The 23,872-nt window shown below is 41.4% G+C and overlaps 1 protein-coding gene across 1 annotated transcript in view; it reads right to left on the bottom strand.

The window, feature by feature from the left end:
* Positions 1-16,525, bottom strand: part of LOC123508487 (protein slit-like) — a 339,938-nt gene extending 323,413 nt beyond the window's left edge. The window contains 1 exon segment of the mRNA XM_045262247.1: positions 15,301-16,525. Coding sequence (XP_045118182.1) covers positions 15,301-15,563 — 263 coding nt within the window. The 5' untranslated portion in view covers positions 15,564-16,525.
* Positions 16,526-23,872: the final 7,347 nt, after the last annotated feature.

Genomic DNA, 23,872 nt, shown 5'->3' with positions numbered 1-23,872 from the left:
GCGAAGCACAGAGAGAAAAATAAACAACACTGAAGGAACAACACACTCAGAAAAGAAACGATGAGGTAACAGACGAATAATTAAAAGTTACGAAAGAAGAATAAACCGTTCAAATTACTCTTTCTCTCCCTTAAACAGAACGATAATGGAGTTCGAGATCAAGGAAGAGGAAGAGGAAAAGGAAGGGGAAAAGAGGAAAAGAGAGCCAAGAGAGGTAAGAGGTGGGAGGAGAGAGAGGGGGGGGGAAGGCAAGAGGACACGGATGAAAGACCAGGATTCCTTTCACTGCTCACAGATAACTGAATCCTAAACACTCTTCCTCCTCTTCCTCTCACTTCTGTCGATCCCGGTCAAGGCGGCGCCAGGAAAAAGGGGAAAAAAAGAGAGGGATGGGGAAGGAAGAGAGGGAGGGAGGAATAGCGTGAGGAGAGGAAGGAATTAAAGATGATACCGAGAAGAAAAAGAGGAGAGGAGGAAATTAAAGGGAGGACTTTGTGAGCATGAAAGAAAGTGAAAGAAGAAAAAGGTCTTAGAGGAAAACAAATATAAACAAAGAACCTTACGAAATAAAAGAGCAAGAGGAGAGATGAAAAATGTGTCGAAATTGTCGGGTGTCAAAATCAAGAAACAAGAACAAGATGAGAACAGGGAATAATGAAAAGAAAACAAAGACACGACGTTAAGCAAGGAAGCAAGAAGGAAGACAACAAAATAAGAAAAAATACAGCCGAATTGAAATAATGGAAATGAAAGAATGAAAGAAGTAAGAAGGAAATAAAATCAAATATAAACAGAAGCGAAGAAATTTGGAAGGAAGAATATGAGAACAAAGACACAGTTTGCAAGAGGAAACTAAAGGAGAGATGAACGAGAGGAAAAAGAGGAGGAGGAGAGGAAAGAAGAGGAGAGGAGATGAGAAAGAGAAAGAGAGAGAGAGAGAGAGAGAGAGAGGATGACAGACGGCCAAGGCTAAATATAAAAGTTACACACGAAATATAAATGATGGCCGGCGGAGAATGAAATAAGGAATGCAGAATAAAGATGGGAAGAAGAAAATAATGGAAACAAGACCAATGACTGTAATTACCGGCAATAACTGAAAGACAAACGAGGAGAGGAAAGGAGAAGAGAATAAAGGAGAGGAGTGAACAGAGAGAAGGAAAAGGAAAACACTCAGAAAGAAGTTTGTGAGAGGTAAACAAAAAAAAAAAAAATACACAAAACAAGAAGACGAAGAAAGAAAGATGGAGATAACACGAAAGAGGAGGAGGAAGAGGAAGAGGAGGAGGAGGAAGAGAAGGGTAAAGGAGGAGAAAGAAGATAAGGTGACAAACTTTAGACAAATTAGTTACATCAAATCTTTCCATCCATTACAAACTAGTCAAATACACACACACACACACACACACACACACACACACACACACACACACACAGGTAAGGGCAGGTGATTATCCACAGTTAAGCCTTCAAATTAAACCAGTTCCAAACCAAATATTAACCTTACACTCACCCCTAAAACTACTCGCCTCTGAAAGGACGGCCCGCTCTCCTGTGTGACTTGAAAATTGCAAGAAAATTAACCTTTAAAATCATAAACACAACTTAAATTAAACCCAGTAAGGCTTGATATTAAAACCAGCGGTCCAAAAAAACATCCCTCCTCCTCTTCTTCTTCTTCTTCTTCCTCCTCCTCCTCCTCCTCCTCCTCCTCCTCCTCCTCCGAAGTGATGACAGACAAACACTTTCCTCACATGCTTCCTTGGATCCTCCTTGGTGCTTCCGGCGAGCGAGGAGGAGAGGAGAGAAGGGAGAAGGAGAGGAGAGATGAGAATGAGGAAGAAGAGGAGGAGAGATGATTATAAAGACGAAAGGAAGAGAAGGAATATTGATGTCCCATATTCCCTTCCCTTCCCTTCCCTATACATTCTTCCAAAGGTGAAGTAAACAGCACACCTCCTTTTCTTTTTGCCCCCTTCCTCCTCCTCCTCCTCCTCCTCCTCCTCCTTCCTCTTTCCTGTATGCCTCTTTAAAGATAACACTTAACCTTCTCCTTCTGCTGTGTCATTATCTTGTCGCAGTACCTCCCCCTCGGGCACTCTACCTGGCACAGCATCATCGCCTTCACCTTCATACATACCAATCACATAAAGACAAAATCTGCAGGTTGCCAATGACCGAAACTACGAGACCAGCCCCTTGAAAATTACTCGCGCGCCTCAAGTTCCTGGGGCGAGATTGGCCGAACCGTCCCATTAGCAAGATAGGGAACCGTCCGGGGAGGCGAGACGGTCCACGCAGTCCTCACCCCACACCTTAGAGAAGAACCGGACACTTACTTAAATCCACCAAGGACGGAACCGAAACCATTTAAGACGCGGGAATAGCAAATGAATAGAAGAATAAAAATGTTCCCTCACCTGCACAGCATCAAATAAGGAGAAATTCTTAAGCAGTCAGGAACACACGCAGGTCTGTTCAATAACTTCCACTAGAGTGACCTGACTTGGTGATGATAAGGCTGTGAGCAGCGTGAGGATAAGTACCAGGTGTGCATATAGACTCGTAAACTGCGACTGTGAAGGAAGCGGACTTAGAAGTGGATGGAAAGACGTGGGAAGGGAATAATTTGAAATAGTGTATATATAGAGGAGGAGGTGGAAGGTAAAATGGTGTTAAAATGTATGATTTGAGATGAATGTAAAAGAGGATGGAAAGACAAAGGGAAAGAATAATATGGCATAACATGGATATAATTATAGAGGAGGTGGAAGATAAAATGGTGTTAAAATGTATGAATTGAGATGACTACAAAAGTGGATTGAAAGACGTGGGAAAGGAATAATTTGGCAGAGCATGGATATACAGAGAACTAGGACTGGTGTGAAAGTAGAAAGGTGTTGAAATGCAATGAATGAGATGAATACAAAAGTGGATTGAAAGGGGATAATTTGGCAGAACATGGACATACAGAGAACTTGGACTGGCGTGAAGGTAAAAAGGTGTTGAAATGAAGTAATTGAAATGAATATAAAAAGTGGACGGAAAGACAAGGAAACAGAATAATTTGTCAGAACATGGATATAGGTGGAGGAGGTGTTAAAATGCAATAATCCAAATGAATACAAAAGTGGATGGAAAGACGTGAGAAGAAAGTAATTTGACGGAACGTAGTGGAGAAGGTGGACTGGTGTGAAGATAAAAAGGTGCTAAACTACGATAATTTGGCTAGATATAGAGATATACTATAAAGAATGGAACAGCAACACGATAGAAAGATATAATAGTAGAATCATGGTGGATATATAAGGTGTACCTGTTCTAAATGGATGTGTGAAGAGAGGAGAGGTGGACGACTAGTAAGTGGAAATGTGGAGGGGTAACAGTTAGCATTTTTGGCATATTTGTCCATCGAGCGTGAAGCAAATGATGAAATCCCTTCATTAAGAGATTAGAAAATGCAGCAAACAAGTTTTTTTTGTTTTTTTTCCTTCGTTTGTGAATGTCTTGCTTTTTCTCTTCTCTTTTCTTCCCTCTCCCTCTGTTTTCTTCATTTTCCTTCCTCACATTTCCTTCACGCCTCATTACTCATTATTCATTACGAGTTAAAGTATTTTTATCATTTCATGTTTTTACTCGTTCCTCGTTTCTTTTTTCATAGTAGTCTTGCTTTCTCTCATTTATTTTTTTCCCTCTCCCTCTGTCTTCTTCATTTTTTCCTTCCTCACATTTCCCTTCACGCGTCATTACGCATTATTCATTATGAGTCGAAGTACTTTTATCATTTCATAATTTTACTTGTTCCTCTTCTCTTTTTTTTTACATAGCAGTGTTCACGTCTCTGCTTTTTCACGAATGTCTTGTCTACTTGGCTTAATTAACTCCCTTTTCTCTTCCATAATGTCTAACTCAAGACGATTTTACTATTCAAAGTCTTTCTCTTTCAAGTTTTATTTTATTTTTCCAATGCCTTTCCGTTCTATCTTTCTCTTTCTTTAAATCTTGTTTTTTCATTTCCTTTCACTTTCTTGTGCGTGATCAATTTTGACTGACTCTCTCTCTCTCTCTCTCTCTCTCTCTCTCTCTCTCTCTCTCTCTCTCTCTCTCTCTCTCTCTCTCTCTCTCTCTCTCTCTCTCTCTCTCTCTCTCTCTCTCTCTCTCTCTCTCTCTCTCTCTCTCTCTCTCTCTCTCTCTCTCTCTCTCTCTCTCTCTCTCTCTCTCTCTCTCTCTCTCTCTCTCTCTCTCTCTCTCTCTAGGAAGGCATGGGTGTTGGATGGTCTGTAAGTCAGTCTTCCACTCACTCTGCGTCCTCCACTTTCCTTTCCTGCACTCAGCCGCCTCTTTATCAACGGTGTTCTGCCAATCGTGCCTTCTTTCATTCACTTCCTTCTACTCCTGCTCTCCCTTATTCGGTGTTTGTTTTGCTTCCGTCTTTCATTCCTCTTGTTACTCCTACTCTTGCTCTTGCTTTTTCCTTCTTTCCTTCCTTGTTGTTGTTGTTGTTATTGTTGTTCTTTCCTCCTTCCTTTCTTCCTTTCTTCTTGTTGTTGTTTTTGTTCTATTTCATTCTCTCTCTTCCTTCTTCGGTTGGTTACATCTTCATTTTTTTTTCCTTTTACTCTCTTTTCTCCTCCTCCTCTTCCTACGTACTTCTTCTTTTCTCCTTCTTTCCAATCTTCCTCCTCCTCCTCCTCCTCCTTCTCCTCCTCCTGCTCCTCTTCCTCCTTTTTATTTTTTCTTTTCTTCCCTCTCCTTCTCTTCCTCCTTTTCCTCCTCTTCCTCCTCTTCCTCCTCCTCCTCCTCCTCCTTCTCCACCACAGCACGCAGGGAAGAACACACACGGCACAGCATACTAATCATTATCACCTTCGTACCTTTCATTATATGATTATAAAGTGTCGCACATGATTCACACGCCCCATGCATTACACACACACACACACACACACACACACACACACACACACACACACACACACACACACACACACCTGTGACTCACCTGCCGAACAGCCACGAATCCAACTAATTTATGAGAACCACTGCCTGTGTACCTGTGTCATTCTAGTTCACTACCACCACCACCACTACTACCACCACCACCACCACCACAACAACAACAACAACAACAACAATAGGACTAATCTTTTTTTTTTTTTTTATTTCTCTCCGCGATAATTTACCTGAGAGATTAGAGACAACAGGCCACACACACACACACACACACACACACACACACACACACACACACACACACGTCCCTCCACCTCCATGCATTATCTTCGTCTCGCCTTGATATCAAGTTAATAGGTAGAAAATTGGGGCGAACCGAGCACGAACATGGGAGTGGAGCTGCTACAGTAGGTGGAGGAGGTGGAGGAGGTGAAGGAGGAGACAGAAGTGGCGGTGGTGGTGGAAGGGAAGAAGAAGGAACAGGAGGTGGAGGATGTGGAGAAGGAGACAGAAGCTTTGGTGGTGGTAGTGGTGGTGGTGGCGGTGGAAGTGAAACAGGAGGAAGAGAAGAAGAAGGAAGTGGAGGAAGAAGAGAAGGTGGAGGAAATAGAAGAGGAAACAGGAGTGGTGGTGGTGGTGGAAGAGGAGGTGGAGGAGGTAGAGGAGACAGAAGTGGTGATGGTGGTGGAACTGAAGAAGGAGGAAGAGAAGGTGGAGGAAGAGACAAAAGTGGTGGTGTTGGTAGTGGAAGTATAGAAGGAGGAAGAAGAGGTGATGGAGGTGGAGGAGGAGATAGAAGTAGTGGTGGTGGTGGAAGTGGAGGAGGATGAAAAGGAGATGGAGGAGATGGAGGAGAAGAAGGTGGAGGAGGTGGAAGAGGACACAGAAGAGGTGGCGGTGGTGGAGGAAGTGAAGAAGGAGAGGAAGAGGAGGTGGAGGAGGAGACAAAAGAAGTGGTGGAGGAAATGAAGGAGGAGGAGGAGGAGGAGGAAGAAGAAGAAAAGAAGAGGAGGAGATGGTGATGGTGAAGGAGGAGGAGGAGGAGGAGGAAGGTCTTCGCCTCACACACTGGTACGGTTCTTTTGAGTTCTTGCCTGGTTCCATTTCTTTCTCCTGCGCGAAACTTTATCCATCGCCTAATCTCGCCTCACCTCGATTAGACTTAACCTTTCAACCCGCCAGTCCACACCACCACACCACCACACCACCGCGCCTCCCTGCATCCAATGGCCGCACGGGAAGCTAGACCCAACTTTTAATTAATTCTATTCCTCTGGACGCCGCGAAATTACCCTGATTTTTACTCACACTAGCAAATCAAGGTACAAATTTTGGGAGGAGGTTACAAATTACACGTTTGCGATAACCTTGAGACTCGTAGCGCGAAGATTTTCTCCTCCACGATACTAGGACGACAGCCGCCACGTGCCAGGCTGTCGCTATCGAGGTAGGGGCGGAGCAGACCACTACGAAAGGGCGTGGTGCAGCGTGACCTTTCCCCGCCCCTTCCCGAATCCTTTCCCATCATCACTACTATCTTCACCTTTCCCCTTTTGTATCTATCGCCCTTTTTACGGCCGTACCTTTTATATACCTCTCTCTGCCGGTACTAAAAGGAATTTATTATTACTCTCTCTCTATCTCTCTCTCTCTCTAGCGTCCCCCTCCTCCGTTTTCTCCCTCCTCCCGTTTTCTAAGAAGAATTGTTATTATGACACACATGATGGGTGGATTAAAGCGTGGCACTGTTCATCCTTTTAAACAAGTCTACTTTATCATTTTCCCTTCCCTTCTATCTCTCTCCCCTCCCTTCCCCTCTTTCTCTCTCTCTCCCCTCCCTTCCTGCTTATCCACTCGCCCTTCCTCTCTCTCTCCCCATATTCCCCGCCTTTGTCATCTCCCCTTCATACCTTCTCTCTTCTCTATCCTTCACCTTTACTCCCCTCCCATCTTTCCTTCATCCTCCCTCCTCTTTCATGTTCGCTCAATTTCCTCCTCCCTTCCCATCTTCTCTCCACCTCCCTCTTCTCCTCCTCCCTCCCTTTCTATTCTTCCTCCATCTCTCCCTAATGCTTTTTATTTCTCTTCGTTTTCTATTTCCTTCAGTTTTATGGTTCTCTTTTATAAAATTTCCTTTCTCATGCAGTTAAAGTAAACAAACTAGTCTCTCTCTCTCTCTCTCTCTCTCTCTCTCTCTCTCTCTCAATCTGGCAAAATCAGCTCCATTGCTTTAATCTTTTTCTAAGAATTGAGCATCCAGGAACAAAACAATGGCATTAAGGTGAATGGCACTCTGTAGTAACACCACTACCACCACCACCACCACCACCACCACCACCACCACCACCACCACTACCAACAACAACACTCTTAAAAATAACGAGAAAACAAAAACAAGCAACAAACAACAACAGGAACAACAACAACATAAACAACAACACATAACCAGCAGCAATTGCAACAAAAACTATAATAACAATAATAATAATAATAATAATAATGATAATAATAATAATAATAATAATAATAATAATAATAATAATAATGGTAATAACACTTTAATCAGATGTCAGAGAAGGTAATATCTTTCTCTGACATTTTTCACAACTTTCTATCTCTCTCTCTCTCTCTCTCTCTCTCTCTCTCTCTCTCTCCCGTTCTGGCGTGGTTTACGAAAGGTGCGGAATATCTCGTGTAGAAAACCCATGAATTTGTCCATTTCTCAAAGCTCCTTCAACTCCACCCAACCATATCTACCTTTATGGTCTCAAATCTTTCACCTTCACCCCCATCTATTTCTATATATTTCCCATCTCCTCCCCCATCCCTTCCTCCCTTCTCTACTCTCCCCTTACCTCTCCTATTCCTCTCTATCTTCTTCATTTTTCTCTCCCTTATTTGATTCGTCTCGTTCCATGCCCTACTTCCTTTGTTAGTCTTATTTTTTTTTTTTTCTTATTCTCTTCCTTTTTATTTTTTTCTATTTTTATTCTTATTTTCTATCCCGTTCTCTTCTCTACTTTCTTCTATTTCGCTTTTCTTCGTTATTATCTCCTTTATCTTTTTTTTTATTTATATCTTTATCTTTTATCCTCTATCTTTGTGCTTTCCTGTTTATCTTTTCTTCATTATTTTCTTCTTTCGTCATATTTTTCTTCTTTCATTCTTCTCTTCCATGCCCCTTCCCTTCTCTCCTTTTTCCTCTTACTTGTTCTATTCATCTATTTTCTTCATTATTCTCTTACTTCATGATCTTTTTCTGCTTTTATTCCTTTCTTCTATCTCTTATTTCCTTCACTATTCTCTCCTCTACTAGAATCTACTTCTCTTATTTCTTTTCCTCTATCTCTTCTCTCTTTTTTTCCACCCTTTTCGCCTCTACCCTCTTTTCTCCAAGAATCATACCTACCCTATTTCTTTCCTCCATTATCTTCTCCCTTTTTTTTTTATCTCTCTCTTCGCCTCTATTCTCTCCTTTCCTAAAATCTTACCTATCCGTTCTTTCTCTCCCTTATTTCCTTCCTTCGTCGTCTTCACTCTCTCCTCTCCTAAAATTTTACCAACCTTATTTTTTTTTATCATTATCTCCTCTCTTTCTCTCCCTTTCCGTTTCTACTCTCTCCTCGCCTATAGTCTATTTACCCATTTTTTCTCTCCCTTATTTCCTCCCTTCATCGTTTTACTTTCTCCTCTCCTAAACTTTCACCTACCCTATTTCTTCTTCTCCATAATCTTCTTTCTTTTTACTTCCTTTTCGTCTCTACCTACCTATTCTTTCTCCCGTCTTTTTCTTTCCCTCATCGTCTTTACCTAAGCTATTTCTTTCTCTCCGTTCTTTTCTCCCTTCATCGTCTTTTCTTTCCTGTAGCTCGTCACGGTGTACTTAGGGTGCAGCCACGCAGTTAGCGATAAGGGGGCAGATAAGAGGGCAGTAAATCACACGTGCAGAGCGGTAAGGCGATGCACAGGAGCGCCACTCGGACGCTACCTTTGTGTGGGGGGCTGTGATTACGATTCCTGGGTTCTCTGTTCTTGATTCTTGATACACACACACACACACACACACACACACACACACACACACACACACACACACATACACACACACACACACACACATACACACACACACACACACACACACACACACACACACACACACACACACACACACACACACACACACACACACACACACACACACACACACACACACACACACACACACACACACACACACACACACACACACACACACACACACACACACACACACACATCTCTCTCTCTCTCTCTCTCTCTCTCTCTCTCTCTCTCTCTCTCTCTCTCTCTCTCTCTCTCTATATATATATATATATATATATATATATATATATATATATATATATATATATATATATATATTATGATAAAAAGATAGATAGACAGATAAATAAATATAGATCGATAGATAGATAGATAGATAGATAGATAGGTAGATCGATCGATCGATAGATAGATAGATAGATAGATAGATAGATAGAGAGAGAGAGAGAGAGAGAGAGAGAGAGAGAGAGAGAGAGAGAGAGAGAGAGAGAGAGTTGCACCCTCTCACCGATAAGACATATCTCTCTCATTCCCTCACACCCTGATAAGAAGACGAGGATTACAGACACACCTGATAGACTGATAATAATATCAATAATAATAACAATAATAATAATGATAATAATGATGATAATGGTGATGGTGGTGATGGTGGTGGTGGGTCATATATTTCTCAGTTTATCACACCATAATTTTTTAATCAATATGTCTTTCCCTTCACTACTCTCTCCCCGCCTTCCTTCCCTTTACTTCCCCTCTCCTCTCCCTTCCAGTCTTCCCGCTGCCTCATTCTCCTTCCCCTCCCCGTCCTTCTGTCACCTCCCTCTCCTCTCCCTCCCGTCCCTTCCCGTCACTGCCCTTCCTCACTTGCACGAAACTGTAACGGTGGCGTGAAATCCAGTCAACAATTGATTTCTGTGACGCTGCCAAGGCGGGACTGGTCACCGACTACAAAATGAAGCCTCTGTTTTTTTAACCCGGAGGCCTGACTGACTGAATGAATGACTGGCTGATTGGCTGACTGACTGGATGAATGACTGTCTGGCTGAATGACTGTCTGACTGACTGAATGACTGACTGACTGGCTGAATGACCGGATGAATGACTGAATAACTGGCTGAATGATTGACTGACTGACTGGCTAACTGAGTAACTGACTGAATGAATGAATGAATGAGTGGCTGAATGACTGACTGGCTGGTTGACTGAATGACTGACCGACTGACTGACTGGCTGACTGACTAACTGACTGACTGACTGACTGACTGATTGACTGAGTAGTTAATTAATACCCTTACTGAGTTTACTGGTGTATGGTGTATGGTGTATGACTGACTGACTGACATCTAATTAATTAGCGAATACCTTCTATTGAATATTTAAATCGAAGTTTCTATAAAATTATTGTTTGGTATGTTGGTGACTGTCTAATACCTGACTGTAAGAAGAAACAAACTGACTAACATGACTGGATGGATTGGTAGCAACTGACTGGCTGAGTGGGAAACAGCACTACTGACTGACTGGCAGGGCGTTTGCTACCGAGTCTTACAAAAAAGTGCAACATCGGAATGACGTAAACTTAAGAGGAATATAATCGAAGTGATTGACTGGATGATTGACAAGTGAGCGACGATAGCGATTATCTTAACGGACCTTTGATTCACCGTTATCTATAAAAAGGAGAAAAAAATAACGGTAAGTGTATACCCAACATAAATGAATACAAATTAACTCACATTCTGACTGACTAAAGGCTCACTTGAATATACATGAGCGGCCTTTCTGACTGACTAGTTATATGACCCATTGACGGACTAACTAGATGAACCCCGCTACTGTCCAGCTCAATGGGCAAGACACTATAGTCTCCCTACTCTAAAGTGGCTCCCGTTTCTGGGTTTGAATGGTGGCCCAGGGAATGAGAGGGTGTCAGATCTCGAGGAAAACAGTGAGGTATCCTTGTAATAAGTGCGCTGATCAATAGAGAACAAGTATTATTCACATTACACTGTCAATAAGCTACAATATGCTTGAAATCCAGGAGCCATTTTAGAGTAGACTGACTATAGCTGCCAATATACTAACAGCTGAATATATGACTAAATCAGCGTAAGGAACCTCTTTACTGAAAGGCTTGGTTTTCTCACCATCACTGCTTTCCAAAGGCTCCAGTTAAAGATACTCGTGTTTTTAAGAGTATTTTTTATGGTTCTGGTGATATACTGGCAAGATTTCTAGGTTCTTAAAAAGGGAAACTGTCTTAAAAACCCGGTCAATTGTATCTGTGGCCTTGGAAAATTGTAATGAGAGGGGAAGGCGTTTCTGAACACTGGCGTCTGTCTACCTTCCTGCCTGACTGGGTGAGTATGTGGCTGGGTGGCGACTAGAGAGGCGTCAGAGGCCGGCAGGGGCCACGCTACGGCGCCCTCACCAGCTGCAAGGAGATATCGCTTTAAGCTCCAAACGTTAACCAATCCGTGACTGCACTACGCAAATTATAACACGCACAAACACGCTTAGCACGGACACGCCGACCACGCGGACAGATGAATATTGAGGTGATTATGTCGCACTGATACACTGCCTTTTAGTTCAGAGAGAGAGAGAGAGAGAGAGAGAGAGAGAGAGAGAGTTTTACCATTTAATTTCAATATGTAATGTACTTTTTTTTAATGAAATGAAAAGTTTACGCACAAAATATTCGACAACACGGAAGCCACAGCAGAGCAAAAAAAAAAAGGATAAATGAATAAATAAATAAATAAATAAAAACTCCAGTATAAAAAAAGGAACACAAAAAGAAAGAAAAATGTTTACATGTCATAAATATGTATTGTATTTTTCTTTTAGTTATAAAAAAACTGCATCATTAGAAACTCTGAACGAAATGAAGCAAATTATTTATAAAAGTTGCTGAACCACTGACGAAAAAAAGTGCCAAAACAAGCAACACTACAAAAAATACATGAAACACCACAAAATATATTCTATTATACACAAAAAATTGAAAAAAAAAACTCATCGCATCATTAAAAACTTTCAGCCAAATTAACCGAAATAAAAATGATAATAATAACAAAAACTTCACAAAACAATAAAACACGAGAAAAAAAAACTGAATGAAATACAAAACATATTCAATTATACACAAAAGTAGAAAAACTAGTCATATTAAAAACTTTCAGCCAAATTAACCAAAAAAATAAATAAATAAATAAAAACTTCACAAAACAATAAAACAATAGAAAACATTAATTAGATACAAAAAAAAATAAACACTACAAAACTTATCCAATTATACACAAAAAATTGAAAAAAAATTAATTGTATTAAAAACTTTCAGCCAAATTAACCAAAAACAAAAAAAATTACAAAAACTCCACAAAACAATAAAACAATAGAAAAAAACTAAATTAAATAAAAATAAACAACACAAAAAAAAATCTTCTTAAATCAAGACAAAACTGACGAAAAAATGCGACAATATTTTTTTTTACAGTCGTTTAGTAATAAAACACACTCAAAACACAACTTAAACACTCAAAACACACCTAAAACACTCAAAACACACCTAAACACTCAAAAAACACTCAAAACACAACTTAAACACTCAAAACACCTAAAACACTCAAAACACACCTAAAACACTCAAAACACACCTAAAACACTCAAAGCACACAAAAACACTCAAAACACTCAAAACACTCAAAACACTCAAAACACACCTAAAACACTCAAAACACACTCAAAATTACGGTTTCATTGAGAAGGTATTGTGTGGTTTTGTGAGGCTTTTTGTTTTCTTTTTTTTCTGTCATTTATTTTCGTGATCTAATTAATTCAGTGCCATAAAGTTTGTAATTAATTGTATTTTCAGTTCAAGATTTCCCGTATTATTATTATCATTATTATTATTATTATTATTATTATTATTAGTTTGGTATGTTTTTGGGATGGTTTAGTAAGGTTTGGTAAGGACTTTTTTCCATTTTCAGGAAGGTTTTGAGATGATCTGGAAGGTTTTGTTAAATTAGATACAAAAAACAAAAAAATTAAACACTTCAAAATATATTCCATTTAAATCGAGACAATAAAATATATATATTACATCATTAGAAACTCGGAGCGCTGTGGCCTGGTGACCTTGCTGTGGTGCTGCCTTATTTGGTGCAGCCAGCCACTCTCAACCCTTTCCCTCGTGATAAGCTATTTCGCGCCATCAACACCCAGCGCGCTCCTCCTCCTCCTCCTCCGCTAAACTCCACTTGTAAACCCGCTAAGTAAAGTTCCTGAAATATTCCTCCGCTACCTTCCAACCTCACCACCTCCAAGTTAGTCGTCAGAGTTTGCATCTTTGACAATATTCGCCTCTTTCTATCATCTTAATCCCTTTAATATTGGAACACATTTTTATTATGAATTGTTAGTGGGATTAGACGATTTTAGACGATTTTATTGACATTAGGATAGGTTTATGGAGGTTAGAATTTTAACCCCTTCAGTACTAGGACGTATTTCCATATTCACTCTGCTTACTATTTGGTGATTCTATACACCCTCAGAAACGTATGCGAGGGATTACAATAGTGAAGACTGTGGCCTCCATAGACTCTTCATAATGTCAATAAAATGGTTTAATCGTACGCAATTCTCAAGATCAAAATATGTCCCAATACTGAAGGGATTAATGGCCAGTCTTCACTAGTTTAATCCTCACATAAGTATCTGAAGGTGTGTAAAATCGCCAAATAGTAAGCAGAATGAATATGAAAGTGCGTCCTGGTACTGAAGGGATAAGATTTTTACTAATTTTTGTAACAGATTTCACCATTATATGTTTTAGTTTGGTTGGTTGGGAAAAATTTATCTTTCTTTTCATCTTTGTGTGTGTGTGTGTGTGTGTGTGTGTGTGTGTGTGTGTGTGTGTGTGTGTAATAATAATAATAATAATAATAATAATAATAATAATAATAAACGGTTTATTAGTTAGGCAATGTAAAAAATTACACTGAAAATGTACAGGGGGGGGGGGGAACATTACCACAATGAACTAAAAATGCTTAACCTAACTATGGATAAACTTAACCTAGAATTCACTTATTTATTTAAGGCTCGCACAATAGTGGGCACCGCGCTAAGTCTGTACCGATCAGTGCGCGGTGCTTTTAAGGGCGCAACGCGTGTGTGTGTGTGTGTGTGTGTGTGTGTGTGTGTGTGTGTGTTCTGGAATCATTATCTTTCATTTGTTTCGTTTCATTATGTGATTCTTTCTTCATCACATTTTATACTTTTTCGTTATGTTACGTTTTCTTTTCTTTTCTCCTTTGTTAGTTGTCCATTTGTTTTTCCGTAGCTGAAATATCTTTCTTCCTTATATTGCATTAAACTACTTATCATATTCATTTATTTATTTATTTTTTGCCTATTTACAGTATTATGACTAACAATTTTTTCCTAGTTTTGTTGGCTGCGAAACTAACCTTTTTTTTTTGCTTTCAATCCTCGTTTTTTCTTCAAGCATTAATGTATTTCAGTACCTTAATTGCAACGTAAGAAATCACTTTTCCATCTCGTTTCATTACAAATATCTATAACTCCTAACCCTAGATATCGATTTTCTTTTACATCACTTTTACTCTCACTTACACTTGCTATTGTTCTTTTTCTCTTTCATCACGATCCTTCAAATGGAATTCATGCCCCTGTGAAGTCGCGGCGGAGAATCGTACTGCAGCGGAAGCTTTTATCGGCGTTTACATTATTTATTAACTTTTTTCCCATAATTCCAGCTCCAGGTAAAGGCGTCGGGACCAAAATTAATTAGTGAGAACCAGGTGAAGCCGCCGGGAAGGTAAACACGGAGGTGGAGGGATGTAGGAAGGAAGGAGGCAAGGGAAGGAGAGAATACACCAAGTTATGGAGGAAGAGAAAGGATGCATCAAAAACAGATCCTCATATGATGGAAAGAATACAAAGGTGAATAACACAGTGAACAGTACAAGACATCCATCGGAAACGTAAGTCGTTGATGTGAATGTAATCATATTTCGTTTTCAACGGTCGGGTGACACATGAGCGATACGTACATGCAAAGATAAAGTGAACACGCACACGGAGGAGAGCAGGACGATAAAAACACAAAATAAAATGGAGCCCCATCAAAGCAACACCTAACATGCAAACTTGCACATGCTTGAATGAATAGCTACATGTAAGTACACAACCTTATATGTGTGCGGGGACGGCGGGCATACTTACAGGCGCAGTGTCTCGTTGGGGACGCCCCTGGTTAGCCTCATCAGTCCTCTCCTGGCACAGTCAACGGTGGTGCCGACGCAGGTACAGCGGGCGGGGCAGGACGACACAGCATAGATGGGCGGCGGGGCCGCCAGAGTGGAGATATTGTCCTGCGTGTAGATGTACATGGGGCGGGTGCCTGTGACTTGGCTTTGGGGCAGGACGCCCATGAGCACCAGCCACGCCCACACGCCCACGACCGCTCGTACAGCCATGTAGACCATTGTGATGATGGCGATTACCACGGGCACACCACCATTCCGGACACGCCTAAAGTCCGGCACCCGAATTGTAAAGAGACGGATCAATTTGATTCATATAACCTGGTGTGAGCGGGACCCAGTTTGCCGGCAGCGCTGACGCGGGGACGCGCTGCTCGTGGTAGGTGGTCGTGGGGCGGCTGCTACTGGAGGGCACTGTGGTCTGTGACGCTTATGTGGCAGTCCCTCTACGCGGCCATGCAGGACACACACGGGAATTACGGCCCCACGCACTGCACGCTGCCGCGGGGCTGCGGTGAGGAGGGTCGGCTGAGCGGTGTCGCACAGAGCCAAGCCCTTCACGGAGTATCCTCGTGCCACAGAGTGCTGCCTTCGTGACGCCTGGCTTGTGTGTTACGTATGACGTCACGCACTGCACTTCAGTAACTTTGTCATTAACTTCTGCAAAACTTTTCAAAGCTTCACCGTTACACGTCACACAGGCCGCCCTTTACAAACACTCACTAACTTCACCTCTCACACTTGATGCGAGCGAGGGTGGCACTCACGGCACTCGAGGTCCACCTCCACCAGAAAGAATCATCTCATCTTCAGCGCGTGAAGATCATTGGTGATCACATTCCACTTTCCGAATGGGGCAAACTTTTTTTACTTTTCCACAGATTTCAAACAACTTTCCCTTCGACAGGTTATTGTATCTCCAAGGGCACCACCACACATGTACAATGTAGCACACCTGAGTCGCACACACACGGGAAGACACCTGGTAGGACGGCGTGGTCGAGCCAGAGTTGGTCAGGCCGGGCTGGGAAGGGGCGCGCGTGTACCTCTACTGACGTCCAGGGAACAACTGGCGGGAATTCGGGAGGTAGGCAAAAGTAAACTTGGTTCGGCTCCCCTCCTCCCTCTCCTGCCTTGGTTATTCTCTTTCTATATTCTTTTCTTATCCACTCCTGCTCTTTAGGATTTTTCTCTTCCAATTCTTTTGTTCCGGCAGCCTTTGTTCTCGTAAGTTTTCTTTATTTTTCTCTGTCTTTATCTTTCCTTTCCTTGCCCATTTTCTTTTGGCGATGTTATGAGCTAGTCCATGGCTCGCTCTGAACGTGGTTTTCACTCGTGTTTCCTCCCCCAAGCATCCTTTTCTCTAGCTCTCATCTTTCGCTCATCCACGAAATCACTTCACTGTTTTCCTTTACTCCGCCACACTTACACACGTCTTATTTGCTTTGTACCTTTTTTTCCTACATATAACCATCCCTGAAGGTATTGCCATATATAATTCACCATTTCTTTGTAATTTGTGTCCTGCTAAGTCTGTATTTCTTGTCTCTTCTGCGCCTCCGTCTTCCCTTCTGCATCCTCGTAGCCACCACCTCTTCCTCTCACTTGTCAACTAGCACATACTAACTTATTCATCTCCTCACCTTTGTTCACAGTTTACATCCTGTTTCTCATTCTACTTTTTTTTTTCTTTACTTATATTTACTTTCACTTCTCACTCTCCTGCTCTTACCTTCTCTCTCTCCTCCTCCTAGTTCTCCTCCTCCTCGTTTTCTTTCTCCCCCTCCTTGTCCTTCTTTTGCTACCACCACCACCACCACCTTCTCCTCTTCCTCCTCCTCTTGTTCCTCGTTCCGTGATAAAGTTATAAAGTTGAATTAATGCACTGTGGTCAATACTGGCTCGGCGATAACTCTGATAGCAATGTCGATACTCACGGCCTTGACAGCACAGCGAAAACAGGCTCAAGTCACGTACTATATTCCTAAGGTCACGCTAATTACTCCACGCATGCACATCTACTACTCATGACTCCTCCCTGCTGGACACACACACACACACACACACACACACACACACACACACACACACTCGGGTATATTCGCACACGCACAAAAGAACCTCCGCATACACACACACACACACTCTCTCTCTCTCTCTCTCTCTCTCTCTCTCTCTCTCTCTCTCTCGGACAAACCCATTCGCACAGCCGTGAGTGGACTTCGATATGTTTATTGCTTCGACGCACGCCATGTAGGTGGAGCGAGACTACTAACACACACACACACACACACACACACACACACACACACACACACACACACACACACACACACATACACAAACACATACATACACACACAAACACATTGAAATTTCTCTTAATATATATGTATGCTTATCATCTTTCTTTCCTCCTCCTCTTCCTCCTCACGCTGCTTCTCCAACCATCCATCCCTCCCCACCACCCCCATCACCCTCCTCCCTCCTCCCGCTTTTCATATTACGTCTCTCCTCTTCCTCCTCCTCCTCCTCCTCCTCCTCCTCCTCCTCCTTCTTCTCACTGCAAACAATATGACAGTAAAACACAACTCGGTGCATCGTAACTCGAGTGTGTGTGTGTGTGTGTGTGTGTGTGTGTGTGTGTGTGTGTGTGTGTGTGTGTGTGTGTGTGTGTGTGTGTGTGTGTGTGTGTGTGTGTTTTCTCTCTCCCTGCACGGCCATCCCCTAGACCTGGGCGGACGAGATAAGGGTGTAGAGGTCTCGCGGGCGTGCATGGGCGGTGGTGTATCTCTCAAGGCTCCCTCCTGGATTATTGAAGGAGGAGAAGGAACCCTAACCTCCCCCCCTTTTCTCTCTCTCTCTCTCTCTCTCTCTCTCTCTCTCTCTCTCTCTCTCTCTCTCTCTCTCTCTCTCATTTTTTTCTCGTATTTCTTTATTTTATCGTTTTATTTCTCGTATCTCTCAATATTACAAATCCATTACTTGCTATTTTTTCTCCTATTTCTTTTCTCTTCCTTCTTTTATTGCATTTTCTTTCTCTCCTCTACAAACTTTCATTACTTTTATTCCTTTCCTACATTATTATCTCCTTCTCTTTCTACTTCCTTTTAACCAGCTGTCTTCCTTTCTCAGTTTATCTTTACACCTTTTTCTCTCTTCTATCTCCTTTTTCTCCCCTTCCTTTGTCTCCTTTTCTTCCTTTCTTTCATCCTCCTTCTTTTCTTCATCTCCTTCATCTTCCTCTTTCCTTGTCTATTCTTATTCCTCCCTTCTATCCTCCCTTATCTCCCTTCTTTCCTTTCTTCTCTTCTCCATCTTCTTCTTTCTTCTGTTGTCTCTCCTTTCTCTTCTCTTCTTTCTTGCTTCTCTTTTCCATTTCTTCTCCCTTCTTCCCTTTCCTTATCTCCTTTAGTTCCTCTCCTCTATCCTGCTTTCCTTCTCCATCTCCTTCTCCCTCTTTCCTTGTTTCCTTTTGTTCCTCTTTTTTTTATCCTACTTCTCTTCTTCATCTCCTTCTTCTCCTTCCTTCCCTTGTCTCCTCTCGTTCCTCTCTTTCATCCTGTTTCTCTTATCTATATCATTCTATCCTTTCCCTTGTCACTCTTCTCTTCTATCCTGCTTCTTTTTCCCATTTTCTTCTCCTTCCTTCTTTTATCTCCCTTAGTTCCTCTCTTTCGTCCTGTTTCTCTTCTCCATCTCGTCCCCTTTCTCTTGTCTCTCCCTCTTCTATCCTGTTTCCCTACTCTATCTCCTTCTTTCTCCCCCTTTCCTTGTCTCCTTCCATCAAGTGAAGAGGTAGAAGATTCTCACAGACAGCCACATCAAAAGTTTCCCTCCACAAGGCTTGTCTCAAAATAAGCATCTGGGTAATTCGTATAATCATGTTCATCTGAGCCAGCGATTAGCACGGACGTAAATTAGGTCCGGGTATTTCTGGGTTGTTGAGAAGTTGTTGTTTAATGAGTTATTACAGTGATGAAGCCATATTCTCATTCTTTCTCTCTCTCTCTCTCTCTCTCTCTCTCTTTCTTTCTTTCTTTTTTTTTTTTTCTTTCGTTTTTTCTTTCTATCTTTCTTTTTCTTTTTTCTCTCCTCTCTCTCTCTCTCTCTCTCTCTCTCTCTCTCTCTCTCTCTCTCTCTCTCTCTCTCTCTCTCTCTTTCTTCTCTCTCTCTTTTTTTTTCTTTCTTTCTCTGTGTCTACCCACCTATCTATCTATATATCTCTTATCTATCTATTTGTTTATCTATTCATCTATCTACCTGTCAATTTATTTACCTATCTATCTATCTACTTATTTACTCTCTCTCTCTCTCTCTCTCTCTCTCTCTCTCTCTCTCTCTCTCTCTGGGTGAAAGGCACATTATCTCCATCTAACGTTAAGTATTTATAACGCTGCAATATTTCAACCACCTCGTAAAATCTTAAGGAGGAGTGTTTCCCAGATCCACGTGGCGAGCTCGTAACTTACCGCTTTTTTTGGCCCACCAGCAGAAGAGTCGCCGCGGGGAAGGACCGAGATGAAGGAGTTTTTGTACCGAAACCCCAAGTCCGCGTCAACTTGTGAGAGGCCAGCGAGTCTATGAGTTACAAGACCGCTGGCGACAGATTTTCCCCGATACAAAACTATTATATAGATCGTCTTTCGTATCAGTTATAAAGGGTTCAGCTTTTTTTGTACAGGATAATCAAATGCTATTAACCCCTTCGGTGCCATGACACGTTTTCGTATTAATTTTTTTTTTTTTTTTTTTACTATTTGGTAATTTGATACAGCTTCAGAAACGAATGTTGAGGTTGAAATAGTGAAGAGTCTGGCTGTTAATTTTCTGACCTCCATAAGCCCTTCCTAATGTAAATAAAATCGTCTAATCATACCCAAAATTCATGGTAAAAATGCGTCCCAGTACTGAAGGGTTTAAGACTACTTTCTAAAGGTTCTACTTGAAATTCCACAGGTTTGTGATATTTCCAATGGTTATGGAAGCATATTAACGAGATTTCTACATTATTAACAGGAAACAGTCTTAAGAACCCGGCCAATCACCTCTGTGGCCTTTGAAAACAGTCATGGTGAGAGAACAATGCGTTTTAGAGTACGTGACATTTAGCTTCAGTATTTAAAACTATTAGATCGTCTCTCGTATCAGTTAGAGAGGGTTCAGTTTGTGTACAGGATGATCAAATGCTATTAAGAACCATATTCTGAAGCTCTTATGCGCTGTACTTACATCCACTATAGTTTTAAAAGGTTCTAGTTGAAATTACAAAGGTTTATGATATTTCTAGTGTTTACGGAAGCATATTAACGAGATTTCTACAGTCTTGAGAACCCTGCTAATCACCTCTGTGGCATTTGAAAACAGTCATGGTGAGAGAACAATGCTTTTCAGAGTACGTGACATTTAGCTTCAGTGTTTCCAGTTAATCTCTTCCCTTTGCTGTGTGTTCGTTGGTTTGAGTACATGAACAGATAAGCGGCTTTCATAAAGTGGTGTTACGGTGCTATTTGCTAATGGGAACGTGATGAAAAGTGTGGTTGTTTTGCGAGTAAAGGGAAGTCACCTGACCGCGACGGAGGCTGCATGAGAGAGAAAGACAGAGTGAACTGGTTAACCTGCAATGAAACACGGTGGCTTTTGTAATGATGAGATGATTGGTTCCTGCAGTGTTATTTGTTTGGATTTGATGTTATTAGGTGTTGTAGTAATAGAAGTGGTGGTGGTGGTGGTCGGGGTAGTGGTAAAAGTAGTAGTAGTAGTAGTATTGGTGGTGGTGGTGGTGGTGGTGGCAGCTGTAAAGGCAGTAATAGTAGTAGTAATAGTGGTAGTAATTGTGGTAGCAGTGATAGTAGTAGTAGTAGTAGTAGTAGTAGTAGTAGTAGTAGTAGTAGTAGTAGTAGTAGTAGTAGTGGTGGTGGTGGTGGTGATGATGGTGGTATTAGGAAGATGACAACAGTAGCAGCAGCAGCAACAACAATAACAAAAACGATAGCACCAACACTGCCACCACCACCACCACCACCGCCAACAACAACAACAACAATGGCAACAACAACCACAGTGACAACAGAAGCAGCAGCAATTGAACAGCAGCAGGAGCAACAACAGGAACAACATCATTATAAAAAAAAAAAAAAACAGCACAATGAGTAAATACCTCCAATTAAAATAGATGAAAAAAAAATAGAAAAAAAAAATAAGTAAGTAAACCCATCATTGATTACCATACTAAAAAAAATAAATAAATAAAAAAAAATGGAAAATAATCTTATAGTACTTATCCTTATTAACTTAATTTTCTCCCACCAACTCCCTGTCTCTCCCGAACCACCACCACCACTACCACCACCACCACCACTCCATTAAAGCAGTCTCCACGGCGCTACCCCGGCCTGTATCTCGTGTCTATAATGTAACCCACGCTTGGGAGGGGAATGGGAGGGGGAGGAGGACATAAGTAGGAGAGGAAGGGAGGAGGAAATGGGGGGTAGGGGAGAGAGGCGGAGAATGGGAAGGTCACGCCACCATTGTCACGCGCCAACTTCAATTTTTTTCCCTTTTCCTCTCTCTGTCCCGCGTTTCCTCCCTTCCTCTCCTACCTGTCACTCAAGAGAGAGAGAGAGAGAGAGAGAGAGAGAGAGAGAGAGTTAAAAGTGGATAACAAGGGAAATTTGTTAAGCATACGACAAAAAAAAAGTAAATTAGAGAAAAATATGGGAGGGGTGAAAGAAAATAAGATTATTAGACAGTAAAAAAGCAAAAAAAAAATTGGAAAAAAGAAATGGAAAATACAGCATGGAAGGAAAAGGAGAAATAAAAAAAGGAAGAGAGGAAAGTAGTGGAAGGAAATCGGGAAAGGGATAAAGAAAACAAGAATTAATTTAACGAAAAGGGAAGGAAAGAAAGGAACAAAAAAGGAAAATGTGATATGAAATAAAAAGGAGAAATAAAAAAAGAAAGAGAGGAAAAGTTATAGAATGAAATAAAGAAAGGCATAGAGAAAACTAGAAGTAATTTAACGAAAAGGGAAGGGAAGAAAGGAATCGGACGTAATCACAGGCCGGGAAAATTCTGAGTTACTGCCAGACGTATGTGAACAGACCTTTGATTACGAGACTAAGAAAACTGCCCCCCCCTCTTCCCCTTCCTCCTCTTCCTCTTTCACCATCACTCCGCTGTCCCTTCTTCCCTTCCCTGTGCGTCCCTTCACAGTACTCCTTCCCTTCCTATCTCCATTTTCCTTAATTTTCTTTGATTAAGAAAACTATCCCTCTTTCCCTTCCTCCTCTTCCCCTTTCCCTCCCATCACTTCTCTTTCTTTTCTCCCCTTCCTCGTGTGTCCATTCATAGTACCCCTTCCCTTCTCTATCTCCATTTTCTTTAACTTTCTCTACGTCCCCATCATTTTTTCCTTCAGTCCTTTCAGTCTGTCTTCACTCTTCCCATCACCATCCATGTTATTTTCTTCCCTTCATCTTCTTCCTGCTCTCTTTTCCCTTCATTTTTTTTTCTTCTCTTTCTCTCGGTTAATGTTATCTTCCACTCTCTCTTCCTCCCCGTCCCTCCTTATCTCTTTATTCTTTATTCTTTCGTCACTCTATCTTCCTCACTCAATTTTCCCGTTCCTCTTCTTCCATTTTCATCCTCTCATTATCTTTCACTGTCTTTTTCGCATCTACATTTTCACTTTCGCTTATTCATTCCTTTATCATTTCTCTCTCCCATTACTCCCCTGTATTTCCTCCCACTATCCGCTGTCACTCTTGCAACTTCCCCTCCTTTCCATTATGGTCGGGACAGTCAGTCATTGCCAATTCACTATAGACAGTCATAATTTCTCACCACTCAACACTGCAACCCATCACTCTGTTCTATATCTCCTTCAGGACACTCGGTCTCTCTCTCTCTCTCTCTCTCTCTCTCTCTCTCTCTTATTTTTTTCATAACTTTAATCTTTTTTCTCAATTTTTTTCTTTTTTTTTACCATTATTTTTTTTCATTTATTCTATTTCCTCATTATCTCTCTTTTTCTTGATTCCTATGTATATATTTTTCTTTATTCCTCAGTTTTCTCGTATTTTCTCTTGCTGTTTTTCCTCCTGTGCTCCCTTCCCCGTCCACCTCTCAATAGCATAACCACGGCGTGACAAAAGAAAACGGAGACTATCCATAATTGTAAGGGGGGACTATTAAGGAAGGCTGTCCTCTCGTGACGCTAAATTACCAAGTCACTAAAACGTAATTATATCCCATTTCTACCTTAATTTACGACTCCCACGTCTCTGTATCTCTCTCTCTCTCTCTCTTTTTTTCCTTTTTTCCTTTTTTTTTTTTTTTCCTTCCTCTAATCTCCTAATTCTTATTCCTTCTGATTGCCTTTCATTTTCCTCCTTCGTTCCTGACTTTTATTTTTCCTTTCGCTTATTCTCTTTTCCTACTCTTTTTTTTCACCTTCCTGACTTGCCTCCTATTTTCCCTACATTGTGATTGACTTTAATTTTCCTCCTCCTCCTCCTCCTCCTCCTCTT

Source organism: Portunus trituberculatus, chromosome 24 (assembly GCF_017591435.1).
Source record: "Portunus trituberculatus isolate SZX2019 chromosome 24, ASM1759143v1, whole genome shotgun sequence".
In the NCBI taxonomy this organism is placed as follows: domain Eukaryota; kingdom Metazoa; phylum Arthropoda; class Malacostraca; order Decapoda; family Portunidae; genus Portunus; species Portunus trituberculatus.
This window is presented reverse-complemented; position numbering and strand designations above follow the sequence as displayed.